Below are 17,983 nucleotides of genomic sequence, written 5' to 3' on the forward strand. Positions count from 1 at the left end.
TGAAGGGTTAGCTACAGAACCGAGCCTCGTTGAAGAGGGGGTAAACGGACAGGATTAAAGAGCAGAGAGGGTTAGCAACAGAACTGAAGGAGGACAGGAGGGATACCTGTCATCTTCTGGGGAGGCATGCTGAATAAGGATCCTGGGGCTTGTGGGTCTGGTACGGGGCAGAGACTGGGTGCTCCTGTATGAGTGTGTGTGCGATCCACAAACACCCAAAGAGTTTAAAGTGGAAGAAACATGGGAGGTCAATATTGAAATCTGTGACAATGGTCATCACAGAAATACAAGATACATCGATTCATTTGCTAATTCTTCAAATGAGCAAAGATGCAAAATACAGCCATGAGCATCAGGCCATAAGAGTCACAGGACACTAACATAACAGAGTGGTGCAATGTATAGTGTGTGACATGAAGGTGATTACTTTGACATTAACATATAGACACAATGTTCGGTGCAATCCAGAAGCAACAGAAAGGAAGATTCTAGTGTCTTAATGTCTGTGAATGATGAGGAATAGTTCACCCAAAATGAAAATGATAACTTTGCAAACCCATGTCCCCGCCCATGAGCGTAGAAGACAAAGAAGTAGAAATACAGTGTTTGCAACAATAATGACAGTTTATAGCAAACTCCAAATAGTAATAAAATACGGGTAGTAGTTCATGTTACTCGTGCTGTATAATGAAAGTCTTCTAAAGCCAGCTAGACAGCGTTGTGTAAAGATAAGACTCTTTATTTACTGCATCCAGCAAATACACACATTTCTATCTCACATGTGTAGAATTAAATTGCAAATATTTCTCACACAAACCTACAAACACAAATACGATCTTAGAAGACTTTAAATATATAGTGCACAAGTTACATGGACTGTTTTTACCACAAAGTAAATTTTCATGTATGGGCAAACTATTATTTAAACAAAATTGGCATAATCCAGTTCTAAATAAAGGGTGTACCTGTCTCGTTCAGGAGAACTGGAATTAGATTCTGGTCTCAGACAGTTGGTACTAGCACTTCTAACCCTGCCAAGAGAGGGCTGTAGATCACTAGCGTCACAACATGCCAGCCAATGAAGTAGGAGAAAGAAAAGTAGATAGGAAGATGACAAAGAACACAAATGTTAGGCTCAAAATGAAATGAAAAGCAAATCTTAACCTGTATGATTTAAGCTGAGGTAGAGAGGCATCAATGTGAATAAGTTAATAGCACATGTTATATTTGAATAGGGAGCTGCTGGTTTTTGGGAGGTTGTGGGTGTTTTAGGGGTTATAGACAACGCTCAACCCCTTACCTAAAGTTGATCTCGTCTGTGAACCTACAAACTTGGCGTTTGACTGCACGTTGAGTAGCAGTGACTACAGACAGCCGTGACTTTGACTTAAGGCATGCAGGAAGTGTTGAGCTGAACACAAAAGTATAAGCAAACAAATGCAATCAAAATATACAGGAAACAAAAGGATAATTTTGTACGAAAAAAGTTAAGTGCATGACCAAAGCTTTCGATGAGATACAAAAAAAAACAGCCTGCAGTGAAGATTGCAATTCTACTAGTGGCACCAAACAAATTTACATAGATGTACATCTACATCTGTCAGTCAAACAGGTAGTCCTGCCCCCTCAAGTGATTCAATGCTGTTATGAAATGTCTATTCATGACACTTTAACAGATTGCAGTTATTTTGGTGTTGCGGATGTCACAAAAACACTTTCACACTTAATGTTAATTGCATCATGTACATTGGTGAGGAAAAACATCTATATTCAGCCTACAAAAAAAACTTTGTTAGCTTACCACCTGAAGCTACAAGTATAGTCCCGTTTGTACGTGTACGCAAGGTTCTGCGTAGAGCGTGACGCAAATTTTGTTATCAGAATGTACACACGCACTGTACGCAGTATTCACATCGGCAGATTTTTGTAACCACGCACGTTGTATGCGTAGGTCGCGCTTGCGAATGCAGGGGAATGTAGCATGGCCGTCGGAACCATTATATCTGGGTGGCACAAGACCCGCTTACTTTTTAAGACCAATGATATTGGACCCACTTACTTTTTCTCTAACTCCCCCCCACTCGTCAATCAAGAGAAAACGCTTCCCTGCCAATGACGTGTTTTTCCGGCAATCCGAATCTCCGCTATTATCCACCAGGTGGCGCTCTTACTCAACTTATAAATCCCAAAAGTATCCCCTTAGGGCAAACAGTTCAAACTCTGTGTATGTTTTGATCATCGCACTGAATCTGATCTCTATCAAAAGTTCTTCACAAAAATCGAATTATCTCAGTTTTTTGTACAAAATTTTGTGTTTTTGAAGAAACCTTCCCAAATTGATAGGTGATAAAAAGAGAACAAATAAAGGTAGGATGAACCTTTTTTTTTTTAAAGCAGATGGTCTGTTCTTTCATTTGATATATTGTATGTTTATATATTTAAAGAAGTACATTTTCTGGAAGTACATTAACTCTTTTCCCGCCATTGACGAGTTAACTTATCAGTAAAAGGTCCCGTCCTTTCTGTGTTTTTGAAGCTTTGATTGTGTTTACAGTGCGCAATATAACATGTGTTCATGTTTCACGTGTAAAAAAAACACAGTATTTTTCACACAATTTACTTATCTGTATACCGCAGTTTTCACTGTCCTCAAAACGGGCTGATGTCTTCCTTGTTCTATGAAGTCCCTCCTTCAGAAATACGTATCGAGTTCTGATTGTGTAGCTTATTTAGTATGTTGTGATTCGATAGCAGCTTAGCCTGCTGTTAGCTTAGCTGGCGACTGACGTATTCCTGTGGGCGGAGTTTAGTCAAAAAACTGTTCTAGTGACGTCATTACAGCAGGAAGTAGAAGGCTGTAGTCCCAACCGGCCGTTCGCTGTAGGCTTTGAATGGGGAATTCTGTTAAAGAAAATATATCGCCTGGCAGTGAACTTTGAGCTTTATCTTTTTACAGGTATTATTTATGCTATTATAGCATCATTACACACTAACTAAGGTTTAAAAATGGGATCAGAAAGAACGTGACCTTTAAAAGAAAATGCTTCCCTGCCAATAACAAGTATTTACGGCAGTCCACAATACCGCTATTATCCACCAAGTGGCGCTCTTCTGCAACTTATACAACCCGGAAGCAATACCTCACATGAAAGTACCTTTTTTTCTACAAACGTTGGCAGGGAAAGAGCTAATTTAGTGCATATATCTGTTCACTTGTCAGAGTGCCATCAGTGAAATCCATTCCACTTGATGAATGCTATAATAAATTAAACTGTTCCGCATTTTAGCTACAGCCTTAACTTACACAATGCTGCTACTTTCCCCTGTCATGCACTCCAGGGCGTGACAGAACAACGTAAACAAAGTTTTTAGGCTATAAAAGTAATTGTTTAATTAAAAGGCTCAGAAATGCAAATTGCATCTACTACAGTAAATGTTTTGGACCCACCCACAGTTTTGAGGTGGCTTCCGACGGCCATGTAATGTAGTACGTAGAATTGCATTTTGTCGCAATGCACATGCGTTGAGTGTCTACAAGTCTAATAATAAATAAACTATACTTTGCAAGGCTGTGTGTTCGACTGTGCGCATACGTAAAAACAGACTATACTCCGGGGTTAACTCTGGTCGTTTCCCATATAATAGTATTGGATGTATTACTATCTCTAGTACTATAATATCTGTATTAATTACAATGCAATTCTGGTGTTTTGTATGCGCTGCTTATTTATATTTACAACATTAGTTTGCCTTTAATGGGGTTGTCTGTCTTACCTGTAAATATCCTTGTGAATTCCATTGACTAATAAAGGCATCTTAGGTGGAAGAGTGCTACTATAATTAGATGAACGTCTGCCAATGTAATAATAACATGCAAGCATGCAAAAGGGAAACAAAAAATATGTCAAAATCACAGCTGTCGTTAGTTTACTCAACAAGCAATGAACAGGTCAAAAGTCACTCATGCAAGCATGCAAAAGTGCACCTTCCTCATTCTCTCTCTCTCTCTCTCTCTCATATAATTTACCGTACATTATCTTTGTAGGCATGCTCATAATTTCCTATTAAAGTCAGTTACGAATGATATAAAAATAAATGTGTCAAAACAACACTTGAGTAGAAAGGACTGTTATTTTGAGAAACCGAACTGTTGTTGTGAAGAGACTGCTGGTATTGGTTGTTTGGGCTGTACGCCAAAAGAAGTGGAAAGTTCCACTCGCAATGTTTCTCATCACTGAGCTGCTTATATAAGTATAATATTAGACTGGAGAGTGAACGTTACATTTAGCAAGAAATGTTAAAATGAACACTTACAGAATTTGATATTCTTTGTGATTATGACACCAGAATAGTCATAAAGCTTAAACTTAATACAACAGTACTGCAATTCACAGACTGGTGGTCTAATTCTGGCTTTTTCTTTACCTTTGGTTGTGCAGACACTCTGCGCTTCTACCCCGCACTGATCTGTGTATCAAGATGACCTCACTGTAATTACCATGAAGATGGATGACACACAGAAAAATGAACAAAAAACAAAACAGACAAATGAACAAGTAAACATAAAGGAAAAACGGGCACCACAAGTGAGTTAGAAGAGGAAGGGTAACAATCTTCAAAGCCAGAACAATAACACCACAATACAAAAGTTAACAAGATGCATCTTTTTGTACGAGTCATCTCAGACCATACCAACCCTCGATGACTGTCAATCTTCAACGAAAGCACTTCGTGAAACATGGTTCTGCTGTAACTCTCGCCCTTTTACCCTCAGTATTAACCCTCAGACAGATGGGAAAAATCACTCTTTAATATGTCATAAATGTACACACTTTTACCCAATTTACCTGTCGTCTACATAATCTCTCTCCTTCACACGGGTACGGTCATGGTAACGTGTTGGGGAACGGGATCTACGGTTGTGCGGGACCTCATCCAGACTCCTTAGAAAGAGAAGTTAAAATGCAAGGTTATTATTATTTTCATTTTATTCATAATAATCGATAACTAACTCATATGTTTATTCGAAGTGTAACTAGGAATTGTTGATTAAACTAAATGAACGTAACCTATGCGTTATTCTCCTACTTTTCAAATGCACCCTTTTCTTAAGATTATTGGTCTAACAGGTTACATTTTTGCTGATCTATCATCATCTCTCTATGTTAGTGCTAGAGTTGCTGCTTATGACTTGATTAACTCTTTCGCCGCCATTGACGAGATATCTCGTCAATCAAGAGAAAACGCTTCCCTGCCAATGACGAGTATTTCCGGCTTTCCTTCCGCAACTTGTTAAACCCGAAAGTATTGCCCTATGGCAAGCGACTGCATGTCCGTGTCTGTTTTAAAGATCGCTCTGAATGGGATCTCTATGAAAAGTCCTTCACAAAAAGGAAATTATCTCTGCCTTTTGCTCAAAATGTGGTGTTTACCCATATTCAAAAGCTGATTACAAAAGAACTACTGAAGGTAGGATGAAATGGTTTTTTTTTGTTTGAAAGCAGAGGGTCTGTTCTTTCATTTGGTATATTGTATGTTTATATATTTAAAGAAGAACATTTTCTGGAAGGCATTAAACTTTTGTGAAAATCTTGAAAAACGCTGGCGCTGTCTGGCAACTTATTTTAAAAATTGCTGGCGGCGAAAGAGTTAAATTATGATAAGGTATGAAATGGTAATTTTTTTTAAAGTCTGAACAGCAAGTAGAGCACAGTAGATGTCATGCTTTGCCCATACCTCTGTGCAGGAACATTGGGTGGACGGGACCGAGCCCTGCTTTCTTCTTCTCTGTGTGGGGACACTGACCGCGAGCGATACTGAGTTGGCCTCTGCTGATCAGGAACCTCTAAAGTTGTTGTTCGACCTCTCTCTCTTTCTCTTGATCGGTTTTCTACAGCTGTAATTACACACACAAACATGTAAAAACAAAACTTGGAAGCCGGTCTGGTAAATACAAATGCACTGTTATTGTTGTCATTCAGCCTGCCGAACAACTTTCCCCATGTTATTTCCCATAGACACAAGGTGTTAGATAATGTCTAACAAAACATGCCAGAACACCAAAATACCTTGTTCATTCTCCCTTTTTGCTTGAAAATCAAATAATACCTCATTTGTGACTAATGTGTGGATAGATTAGTAAAAAGAAAAAATTTTCCCCACAAACGGAGATCACAAGTTTTCCAGAAATTTCCACCATGAATCATTCAGATGACATGAGGATGAATATATGATAAAATATATACTTTTTTGGGTCTCAGACTGTTTTTGCTCCTGCAAAGCAATACAAAAGTTTTGTTTACAACACACTGGTTACAAAAATAACAATGTACTAATACTACAATGTTATATACACTCACGGTCACCTAAAGGATTATTAGGAACACCATACTAATACTGTGTTTGACCCCCTTTTCGTCTTCAGAACTGCCTTAATTCTACATGGCATTGATTCAACAAGGTGCTGAAAGCATTCTTTTAAAATGTTTGCCCATATTGACAGGATAGCATCTTGCAGTTGATGGAGATTTGTGGGATGCACATCCAGGGCACAAAGCTCCCGTTCCACCACATCCCAAAGATGCTCTATTGGGTTGAGATCTGGTGACTGTGGGGGCCATTTTAGTACAGTGAACTCATTGTCATGTTCAAGAAACCAATTTGAAATGATTCGAGCTTTGTGACATGGTGCATTTTCCTGCTGGAAGTAGCCATCAGATGATGGGTACATGGTGGTCATAAAGGGATAGACATGGTCAGAAACAATACTCAGGTAGGCCGTGGCATTTAAACGATGCTCAAATGGCACTAAGGGGCCTAAAGTGTGCCAAGAAAACATCCCCCACACCATTACACCACCACCACCAGCCTGCACAGTGGTAAAAAGACATGATGGATCCATGTTCTCATTCTGTTCAAATTCTGACTCTACCATCTGAATGTCTCAACAGAAATTGATACTCATCAGACCTGGCAACATTTTTCCAGTCTTCAACTTCAAAATTTTGGTGAGCTTGTGCAAATTCTAGCCTCTTTTTTCCTATTTGTAGTGGAGATGAGTGGTACCCGGTGGGGTCTTCTGCTGTTGTAGCCCATCCACCTCAAGGTTGTGCGTGTTGTGGCTTCACAAATGCTTTGCTGCATACCTCGGTTGTAACGAGTGGTTATTTCAGTCAAATTTGCCCCTCTATCAGCTTGAATCAGTCGGCCCATTCTCTTTTTAACTCTAGCATCAACAAGGCATTTTCGCCCACAGGACGGCCGCATACAGGATGTTTTTTCCTTTTTACACCATTCTTTATAAACCCTAGAAATGGTTGTGCATGAAAATCCCAGTAACTGAGCAGATTGTGAAATATTCAGACCGACCCATCTGGCACCAACAACCATGCCACGCTCCAAATTGCTTAAATCACCTTTCTTTCCCATTCTGACATTCAGTTTGGAGTTCGGGAGATTGTCTTGACCAGGACAACACACCTATATGCATTGAAGCAACTGCCAAATGATTGGTAGATTAGATAATTGCATTAATGAGAAATTGAACAGGTGCTCCTAATAAACCTTTAGGTGAGTGTATTTAGTGCTTTTAATTGTTTTGTTTAAAACCGACAAAACTGAATCAAACTCAGTTGAGGTTTGTCCACATAAAAACTTTTAAGCACAACTTCACTGCTATTCTTGGCTCATTTATGATGAATTGCTTGTTTTAGTTAAAGTATGAATTGATAAAATTATGTAAATGGAATCAGGAGAATGGGGGGCGATACAGGACGTGTCAAAAACATATACTGTATGTATAAAACTATATATGGTTTGGAGAATGAAATCAAGGTAGTTTACCACAAAGACATGTCATATTCTAACGTCTACCATGCAGAGGCGAAAAATAAAATATATAGTACAAGAGAAAGAAAGCAGATCTCCTATTCATATTTTCTCCTGCTTTTGTCATGTTCCCCATCTTTATCATGCATGCGTTATTGTGTTTGTTCATGTCAGGTCTACTCTACTACACTACAGAGAAAAGCACTGGAGACAGAACACTCAGAATAGTCAATGATGTTTCTCATATAATATATTTTGTATAGCAGTGACTTAATTTGTCCATTAGAACATGGGATGAATGAATAATACAGATGAATAATGGCACTGACAGGTGCATTGTCTCCAGGTCAACAGCGGTGACTTCCAAAGGCCAGGAAAGCCAGCTATTGGTTGCTTCTCTCTTTTGAGGTTTTCTACTGCACAAAGCACAGAGAAGTGCCAAGGTTGCCAGTGCCTTGGCCCCTCCCACCCACCTGTGGCGACTATGCCAATAGCATCATCATAATCTGTTTCTGTAATACGCTGCGAGCCTGCACAGACACATACACACAGGGATAGATGTACAAGTAGAGAGACAGACAGACACAGAGATACAGACGTAAACGACTGCACACAAAACACTTGGAGTTGAGCCACAGCAAACCACGTATAAGGGCATACAGAAATAACTTAGCCTGTTGCATATTATGTACCCATGGGCTACACTCCTACACGCTTACTGAAAAGCAACATTGGTCAAAACATACCTCAGAACAAACATATAGGAAAAACAGACAAAAGTACTTCACAAGAATATTACAAGGCCAACATACTGTAGTCCAGTGGTTCTCAAACTGGGGTCCGGGGCCCCCAGGGGGGCCGCGAGATGGTGCCAGGGGGGCCCCAGTTTTATGACATTTTATAAAATACATTAATTTATCATGAATTCTGTGAAATTAAACCTAAAAAAAGCACTACTTTGTATAATTTAATGTTTTGTTTAATTAAAATGTGAAGTTTTAGAACTGTCATAAATTTTCTTTGGGGGGGCCGTGAAGGAATGCACCGTACACAAAGGGGACCACACGCTAAAAAAGTTTGAGAACCACTGCTGTAGTCTATACACAAATACTGGGTTGAGCATTTTGTGTCATTTATCTGGGGGTAGTTTTATGTAACCGTATTTTCACAGACATTTAAATCAATGCACCTATGTTGGATGGTCATCAAGATGGAGTCAGCACTTTTACAGCAGGTATAAGCTCTTGAATTTTCACTGATTCTGAGGTAAATTTTAATTAATATAGCATGTATACTAAAAAAAATATATTAATGAAGGAAGAAATAAAGATAGTATGCTGACATATTTGTTTATAATGTGGTATATTCGAGGTATTTTAAAGGAAAAATAAATATACCTCAGAAAAATAATCCCATTTATGAAATAAATTATCCCAACAAAGTAAAACCCCAACTAGAATCCCAAATGGGATTAATAGCTCAAATGTGTTTGTCCTAAAAAAATAACTTAATTTGGGGATTTAACCAAGTGTTTGCAGATGGGCAAAATTCAGATCTGAATTGAAATATTTTGCTTAGGGCTGTCAAAAAAATTTATTGCGATTAATCGCACCCAAAATATAAGTTTGTGTTTACATAACATATGTGTGTGTATTGTGAATAATTATTATTTATAAAAAACACACAATCATGTACATAAGTTAAGAAAAATTGGTTATATTTATATATAAAAGATTTATATTTATAATATAAATTATATAAATGTATATACAATATATAAATGCAAATATTTCTTAAACATATATATGAATGTTTGTGTATTTATACATAATATTTACACAGCATACACACACATATGTTATGTAAACACAAACTTTTATTTTGGGTGCGATTAATCGCAATTAATCTTTTGACAGCCCTAATTTTGCTTATTAATTCTTTGGCATTTCAGGACTATTTGTGACTTCAGTCTTAGTAAACCCAAAAGTAGCATCTATTTTTTCTTCCTAACCCAGTGTGATATCTCTAATTTAAATTCTGCATTTGCAACATAACTGTCTATCCCATCTTCCACATTTTAGTCTACAAGCTGGGGAACTGACCCCAGTACAAAACACAGATCATCTTTCATGAGCTTGTTTGCACCTTATACTCCCTTGCATAGTTAGGTCAAACATGTGCTAAAAAAGCACAAATAACAACAGTGCTGTGAGTAGACACAACTCATTTCCAACATTCTGTGACCAAACCTGACACAATCACACCACCAGCAACACTTACGTTGCAGCTTTTTGGTCGGCGTGTCATTGTGGGTGTGTCGTCGGGGCAGGTATGGCGATGGGTGTGGTAGAGGAATGGAGGAGACATCATGGGTCTGCAGTTTGTACCAGTGAGGTTTATCATCCAGTAGGGCAGTCTCCAGCTCAATCAGGATCTACCGTCACAGGAATTGAAATTGTCAGACTAATTCCTTAATATCAGACATGGACAAACTAATTCATGGACCATTATTAAGGTATTTTATATTAAAAATATTAAATTTCAGAGATCAATTTATGTGTTGTGAAGAAATGGACAATGGCAACACATGCAACCCACTTCTCCCAGAAAGTCACTCTCCTCCTCTTGGATTCTGGGTTGGTCCCACACAGTAATCTCTAGCATGTGCTCCCTGAAATCCCGCCGGTGCACGTAAGAATACACAAACGTCTGGTTCCATTTGGGCTCTAGACTCTTCTTAACTGTCTTTGTCCGTCTTTTACTTTTATCACTAAATAATGAAAAAGAATTAATGTGAACATGTTTACTTTCTGCTGAATGCACTGTTCTGCTATTGGGTGATTCTCACAAAATCCAGACTTAAAAGGTGTCCAACATCAGATTTTTTTAAAAAGCCATTGAAGCCAATTTTTTTTGCACAAATAAGATTAACTTACTATAACCATTATTTTTAGAGGATTTAAAACATATTTCCTATAGAATTATTTACATTTTTTAGATTTTCATTATAAACAATTATCATTACCGCAACATGATATTACATTAAATATATGCATTTACAAACTCATGTTTCAGTAATAAGAACTAAAAAGATCTCTAGGGACTATTACAAACAAAATTTCAGCGATCTTGCGTCCTCGTGTTCTCGCTCTACGTCATCATTAACCGTCGAAGTTCATTATAATTCGCAAGAACGCAAGTACAGAGGACGCATGAAAATACCCGGATGTGTTCTTGATATCGAGGATGCATCGAGTACAGACTTGCGTGATGAAATTGCGTTACGCCCCAGAAGTCATTGCGGCAAAACAATGGCGGTGGTCAGGTGACCAACAGGAAGATCGCACACATCTCAATTCTCACAAGTGAGTTCTGTATTCTCACGACCTTCTGAGTTCGTTCTTCCGAAGTCGCCTGGCAAGACCGATCTCCACGAGAACGCAAGTCTGTTCTTTGCGTTCTTGGAATTGAGAAACAACCAAGAACTGCTTACATGGTATCCATCTTGAGTGTCACAGTCAATTATGTCCCTTCCAACAATTTTTTGAAAATGAAAATGTTAGTTCATTGAGGGCTTAAACAATGATTGAAAATTGTTGCGGAGGATGAGAAAATGTTTCTTGGACACATTTATATTCCTTATTATTATCTCTACATTTACCAATAATCACCAAATACCACATGTTTCTTTACTGTAAATGTTTATAGTATAACATGCACTGAAGCCTTTTATTTTTTAGATTTTCTAATTATAAGTATTTCCATGTCAAAGAACCAAAATCCAGTCATGGACACGTTGCGGTAATGAAAATTTTCCCTTTAAATGTGGAAAAAAGTTGGTTTGTATGATGTCATTTGAAATCATGTGCAAAATAGTACATTACGAGATGTTTGTAACTGTATGCTTCTTATTCTGATACTCTTACTTTGCATTTACTTTTTTTAATCAAAATGTTCCATGACACCTCATAAGTCTAATTTTGCGAGAATCACCCTATTGCATCGCTGAGTGTTATTTTGTATGGGACGCACCAAAGTAGCCATTTATTTGTAGACCCAATTAAAGTAAAATTTAAGGTTTTAAAGCAAATTGCTTTTTATAATGGACAAATTTATTGGAATACCTTCTATCGGGCAGGAAGTACATTTTGACATAAGGGTTTCTGTGACGTCCATCCTGTCTGGGTGGCAGGTCTATGGCCTGTAGTACATTCACTATCAGCTGATGTCCTACCTTATCATACCACATCTTCACCTGCAAAACATAATTGCATAAATAGCATATAGACAACCTGTGGAAACAAACACTTGGTATGGGACGGGAATTGTTTTTGTGTAGCTGTACTTACCGACAGCTGACCAGGCAGTAGCTGAGGGGCATCTCTAAGACCACTTGGGCTGGATGGGGACAGGACAGATATAGATGGTCTTTCCATCTTCTGTGATTCAAAGGAACTTGAACCCGCTAACAGAGAAAAAGAAAACATTAATTGTTATTAAAATAATGTTTGCTTGTAAAAAATGCAATGCATGCACATTTAAAGTAACAGTAAATTGTGGGATCAAACATGAATCCTTATGAGAGCTGCTTTGCTGATTCAGTTGGCTATTCAGATACATTACTGTATAAGGGCGGGTGCATTTCAAAGTGATACGACTTACTCAATTGGCCTTGAGTAGTATTCATTCAACTTTAATGCATACTTTGCTTATTGTTCAGTTTATTTGTTTAGCCAATATTGTAATGTCATATATTGAAAAGATCTGTTTTACATTCCAATTAAATACCATTATTGTATGCCTAATCACATTTGATTCAATACATACTGGATTCTAATGGAGGATGTGATGTTTCTGGTATTCGTGGTATATCACTGCAAGTAAAAGACAACATATTTAATAGTTAAAAAACATTAAAACCTTTAAGCACGACACACACGCACAAAGTGACAGCTAGTCAAAGTGGGTTACATAGAGATGGCAGTCGGGAGGCGTGTACCTCACAAGCTCCACTTTTTGTGGGCTTTAGGGACAGCTGACAAAAGTAAATGAGAAGAGCATTCAGGGATGACCACGTCTTAAACTTGTTTTACTTACTGGTAAGATTTATACACCCTTCGCAAGAGTTTAGGGAAAAATCAATGAATACATCTTTTTAAAGAGACAGGAGAACAGAGACAGAGAGGTAATGGCTTACAGTGAAAACTAAACTCAATGCAGACATCAGTTAAACATCTATTTCACAGCTATAGCACTGCCTCAGGTCTCTTCAGTTTCTTGAATGAATGGACATCATTTTGACTGAGATAAATGTCTGTTTTTTATAAACCCTTGAGCTGCTTTGCTGTTTCAGTCGGCTATTACACACTAGGAGTCCGATACCTTACTGTATAAGGGTGGGTGAGTTTCAAAGTGACTTACCCTATTGGCCTTGAAACTATTAATTCAACTTGTGTTGCTGTTTGGGAATCCAGAATAATATTGTAAACTTCCTTCTTGGTTAATCCTGGTAATGATTTACCATTCCACTGAAGCACCTCATCACCTACAAACAGAGAACAAGTGTGTTGCCAGATTAAGAATACTAGGGATCACCTTATGAATATTAATTACGTGATGTTACATTTCCCAAGTGGTTTTAACTGAAAGTGTTCAACAGCGGGACTCACCTGCTCGTAGATGTCCAACCACATCAGCTAGACTTCCTTTCTTGACTATGGTGATGAAGGCCCCAAGTCTGCCGGTTTCTGTAATCTTCCCTCCCACCACCTGCAACCACACAAAATATTTAAAGGGCACCTATTAAGCAAAATCCACTTTCGCAGGCAGTGCCGGCTCGTGACTGCTCATCCGAGGGGCGCAAATTCAAAATATATGTTCGGATGTGTCATGTGTGTTGCTCGTGTTTTCAAAATATGTGTTTGTTGCGTCATGTGAATCATGTGCATCACGTGTTTTTTGTCAAAATAAGTGTCTGCTGCACACGCGTCAAAACAGTTTATGATAAAAGAGATGCTCACGTTCACAAAATACACGCAAGACACTCCCTTAACAGTAAACTCTGATTACACATGAGACTATGCGAGCGTCTCTTTTATCATAAACCCTATAGACGCGTCTACAGCAGGCACTTATTTTGACAAGACACGTGATGCACACAGGTAAACTCGACGTGCAGAACACATATTTTAAAATTACGAACGACACAAATGATGGGCAACATACATGTTGTGCTGAACTTTGCATCGAGCGCCCTCAAAAAAAAAAGTCACCGGCCACCAATGTTCACAGGGTGTTAAAGGTACAGTGTGTAATTTTTATAAGGATCTCTTGACAGAAATGCAAAATATTATACAGAACTACATGATCAGGGGTGTATAAAGACCTTTCATAATGAACCGTTTTGTTTTTATTACCTTAGAATGACATGTTTTTATCTACATACACAGAGGGTCCCCTTACATGGAAGTCGCCATTTTGTGCGCCATGTTTGTAGCCCTTAACGGACAAATATATTTTACTAAATTGTCTCCAACAATGTCATGTTTGTCCGGTGGCAGCTAACGTAGCTTCTCTATGCCTTTCAAAAGCGAGGGGTAAGCAGTGGACTCAGCCGTTGGTTGCAATGTGCAACCTCACCACTAGATGTCGCAAAAATGTACACACTGCACCTTTAAGACATAAATGTGTCTTAACACCCTGTGAACCCTACAGTAAAAAAGTTTACCCTCTCCTTCTTTTTTAATCCCCATTAAACCAGAACAGTCTTATTAGACCTGCTGTTTTAATTATCTTGTTAAAGGAATAGTCTACTCATTTTCAATATTAAAATATGTTATTACCTTAACTAAGAATTGTTGATACATCCCTCTATCATCTGTGTGCGTGCACGTAAGCGCTGGAGCGCGCTGCGACGCTTCGATAGCATTTAGCTTAGCCCCATTCATTCAATGGTACCAATCAGAGATAAAGTTAGAAGTGACCAAACACATCAACGTTTTTCCTATTTAAGACGAGTAGTTATACGAGCAAGTTTGGTGGTACAAAATAAAACGTAGCGCTTTTCTAAGCGGATTTAAAAGAGGAACTATATAGGGCTTATTCGATCTACGTCATCAATGTTCGCGGCGGCCATATTGTTGACATAAAACTGTCAGTCTGTCAATTGACAAGCGAGGCAGCGTGGGTATTATGCATGGTATTATCGGTGTAATTTTTTTTAAAACCGCGCGATGGTGTGTGGTTTAATACACGGATGTTCTAACAACAGCAAAAAGAACCCCGGAATTAGTTTTTGTGCGATACCGACTGTCAGAAAACATGAAAGGAGACAGAGGAGTTGAACCAGCGAAGGAGAGACTCCCAACAGCAAAGTCTGTCCCCATAATTTTACCACAGGTAACGTTAGGGATATATGCTCACAGCAAAGTCTGTCCCCATAATTTGATTACATATGGTTAGCTGTAAGCAGTGGCTGAAACTGCTCTTTCAAATAAGCTGCCATAAATTGAGACCGTTACTAAATTAGTATTAATACCTATATGAACATAATAATAGGTCTGGCATTGATACTAGGTAGGGAATTAAGGGCCGTTCACATAGTTTTGAAAATCGTTTTATATTAAACAGAATAGCGGAGCTCACACCAAAACTATAACGATACAGATACAATGAACGACATCATTGGGATCACTTTCTGAGCGATTTTTCCCACCTGATTAAGGATAAACCATTGATAGCATTAAAATCTGTTTGAACTTCAAGTGCACGGCCACTTAAAATTACAGTGAAGCTCATTGCTGAGGTCTATAACATTAGATACCTCCAGTTGCTGTGAAAATTGACTACGTAATGCTTTTTAATCTATTACATTAACTAACTGTTATGCCAAAAGGTAAGAGATTACACAAACTATTAGATTCACTGTTTAGAGTTACGTGAAACGCAGCGTGTTGAGGACATCTGCAAAAGTTTTTATTACAAGCAATATTAAAGGCAAGTGATTTGCGCGAGTGCCGTGAGCGAATTAGCATAAACGTATTGTTTGGTGCTGTGGACGATGATATAGTTATCGTTATAGTTATAATGTGAACGGCCCTTCATTGCTTGTATGATGAATGCGGATACTGTATGAACGATATAGTTATAAATATCCGGATAAGTTACGGCTGGCAATAAGGACGGATCTTTACTTAAAGCTGGGTCTATTTGATATTGTTCCACAATAATCAAGCTCATCTTCTCTTAATACAGACGAGATTAAGCCATTAGGCTACTGCTCCCCTCGACTCAAATCTACGTGCGGCTATGAGCAGGACAGATGTCATGTCAACAAGATGGCCGCGGCTAGCGACTTCCGGTGTTTGCGAATAAGCCCTATTGTATGGCGTAATAGCACTTTTAGGAGTACTTCGACTCGGCGCAGTAACACCCTCCCTCTCCCATTATGAGAGGGAGAAGGGGAGCGGACTTTTCAGGCGAGTCGAAGTACTCCCAAAAGTGCTATTACGCCATAAAATATAGTTCATCTTTTACATCCGCTTAGAAAAGCGCTACGTTTTATTTTGTACCACCAAACTTGCTCGTATAACTACTCGTCTTAAATAGGAAAAACGTTGATGTGTTTGGTCACTTCTAACTTTATCTCTAAATGGTACCATTGAATGAATGGGGCTAAGCTAAATGCTATCGAAGTGTCGCAGCGCGCTCCAGCGCTTACGTGCCCGCACACAGATGATAGAGGGATGTATCAACAATTCTTAGTTAAGGTAATAACATATTTTAACATTGAAAATGAGTAGACTATTCCTTTAATGTGGTGCCAGACAAACAAAGCCCCGCCCCCAGCCAGTGACTGACTGGTTAATTTTACCCAAAAGCTTTTCTTATTGTGTTTGTTAGACACTGTAGCTCTAATGCGGCTAAATATACAGTACTATTGTCTCAGACTGTATTCACAGGATACAGATCTATTTTTAACCAGGCTCACTGTCTGTTGGTAAGGGAGTGGGGAGCAGTAGCTCATTTGCATTTAAAGGTACAGACATGAAAACAGCACTTTTTTGCTCCTGCCCAAATAGGGGCATTTTGGACATGCCATAACAAATGATCTATGTGGTACTTTGAGATAAAACGTCACAGATTATATGGTATAGCTAGTGGCCTTGCAAACAGATAAGTGAAGAAATGTGGTGTTTGATGTATGTACTGTATGTGGTTCTCCCCTCACCTTTAGCCCAAGAAGAGCCCCGGCCTCTTTTGGCATGGCTCCTTTTTTACTCAATGTGATTCGGCCAATTAAATGATCACCTTCTTTGGAGGGCTGCCATGTAACTGGTGGCTAAAGAGAACAAGTTGGAGATTAATCACATCAGAGAAAGAACCATCCCATTACATCTAACCCTTACCTTTACACACCAGCACACACACATTCACACACAACAAAAACCCCGTACCCACCAGTACTATTCACAGTCCCAGTCGTATTGTGAAAAATTAATCAGTGCATGTTTTTCCCACAAAAATATTTGTAAATATAGTTTCATCACTTTATAGAAATAAAATGGGTTGAGAACAGTAATTCACAATGACCTTAAATAGGCTGTTTACAATACAAGACCAAAAAGACTTACATGCCATGCAGTGGGGTCTAGTGGACAGCACTCCCAGTCCCCTATAAAACACACACATGTTCTTATGGTTTGTACAGTACAGTATGCTGAGCATCTACGCAATTGCCAGTAGCTCCTGCTAAACACATCTAAATCAAATCTGTTTACATTCACAGATTCAGCTTATTGAATATTTGTGCTCCAGAGAGACACCTGCAGCCAAGATCACATTCTAAAATATGTTCTCCTCTTTCCCCCACCTGCAGAGAGGAAGAGAATTAATGTTGCCTCTTTGTTTGTGAATGTGTGTTTGCACGATGCTTAAGAGCTACATTTAGTCCCTGGACAGACGAAGCAATGATGACACAGACACAGCTTGAGCACACACGCACGCACGCAGGCTCAATGCTTTCCATGACGTTGGCCTTCAATTTATGTCAAGAAACCTATACGCTTTAATTTGTCCTACAGAGAAAACCCGAAACTCTAAGATTCAAACAAATTCAACTTTTACTCCTAGAAGTTGTACTGTAATCCAAAAAAAG

At 38.6% G+C, this 17,983-nt stretch overlaps 1 protein-coding gene across 26 annotated transcripts in view; it reads right to left on the bottom strand.

Annotated features, from left to right (window-relative positions):
* Positions 1–17,983, bottom strand: part of rims1a (regulating synaptic membrane exocytosis 1a) — a 90,579-nt gene that overhangs the window by 21,721 nt on the left and 50,875 nt on the right. For 6 of the 26 annotated variants that reach the window (XM_055171304.2, XM_055171300.2, XM_055171299.2 and 3 more), the window contains 17 exons: positions 17,460–17,500; positions 17,057–17,167; positions 13,497–13,596; positions 13,249–13,372; positions 12,655–12,701; positions 12,177–12,292; positions 11,952–12,082; positions 10,426–10,597; positions 10,108–10,261; positions 8,301–8,357; positions 5,737–5,896; positions 4,848–4,943; positions 4,426–4,488; positions 3,775–3,852; positions 1,301–1,411; positions 966–1,055; positions 107–184 (listed from right to left, as the gene is read on the bottom strand). In XM_055171304.2, coding sequence (XP_055027279.2) covers positions 107–184; positions 966–1,055; positions 1,301–1,411; positions 3,775–3,852; positions 4,426–4,488; positions 4,848–4,943; positions 5,737–5,896; positions 8,301–8,357; positions 10,108–10,261; positions 10,426–10,597; positions 11,952–12,082; positions 12,177–12,292; positions 12,655–12,701; positions 13,249–13,372; positions 13,497–13,596; positions 17,057–17,167; positions 17,460–17,500 — 1,729 coding nt within the window. The remainder of the gene's footprint in view (positions 1–106; positions 185–965; positions 1,056–1,300; positions 1,412–3,774; positions 3,853–4,425; positions 4,489–4,847; positions 4,944–5,736; positions 5,897–8,300; positions 8,358–10,107; positions 10,262–10,425; positions 10,598–11,951; positions 12,083–12,176; positions 12,293–12,654; positions 12,702–13,248; positions 13,373–13,496; positions 13,597–17,056; positions 17,168–17,459; positions 17,501–17,983) is intronic. The other 20 variants (XM_055171310.2, XM_055171314.2, XM_055171315.2 and 17 more) reach the window with 14 other exon arrangements.

The sequence above is a fragment of the Misgurnus anguillicaudatus genome, chromosome 11 (assembly GCF_027580225.2).
Source record: "Misgurnus anguillicaudatus chromosome 11, ASM2758022v2, whole genome shotgun sequence".
Taxonomy (NCBI): Eukaryota; Metazoa; Chordata; class Actinopteri; order Cypriniformes; family Cobitidae; genus Misgurnus; species Misgurnus anguillicaudatus.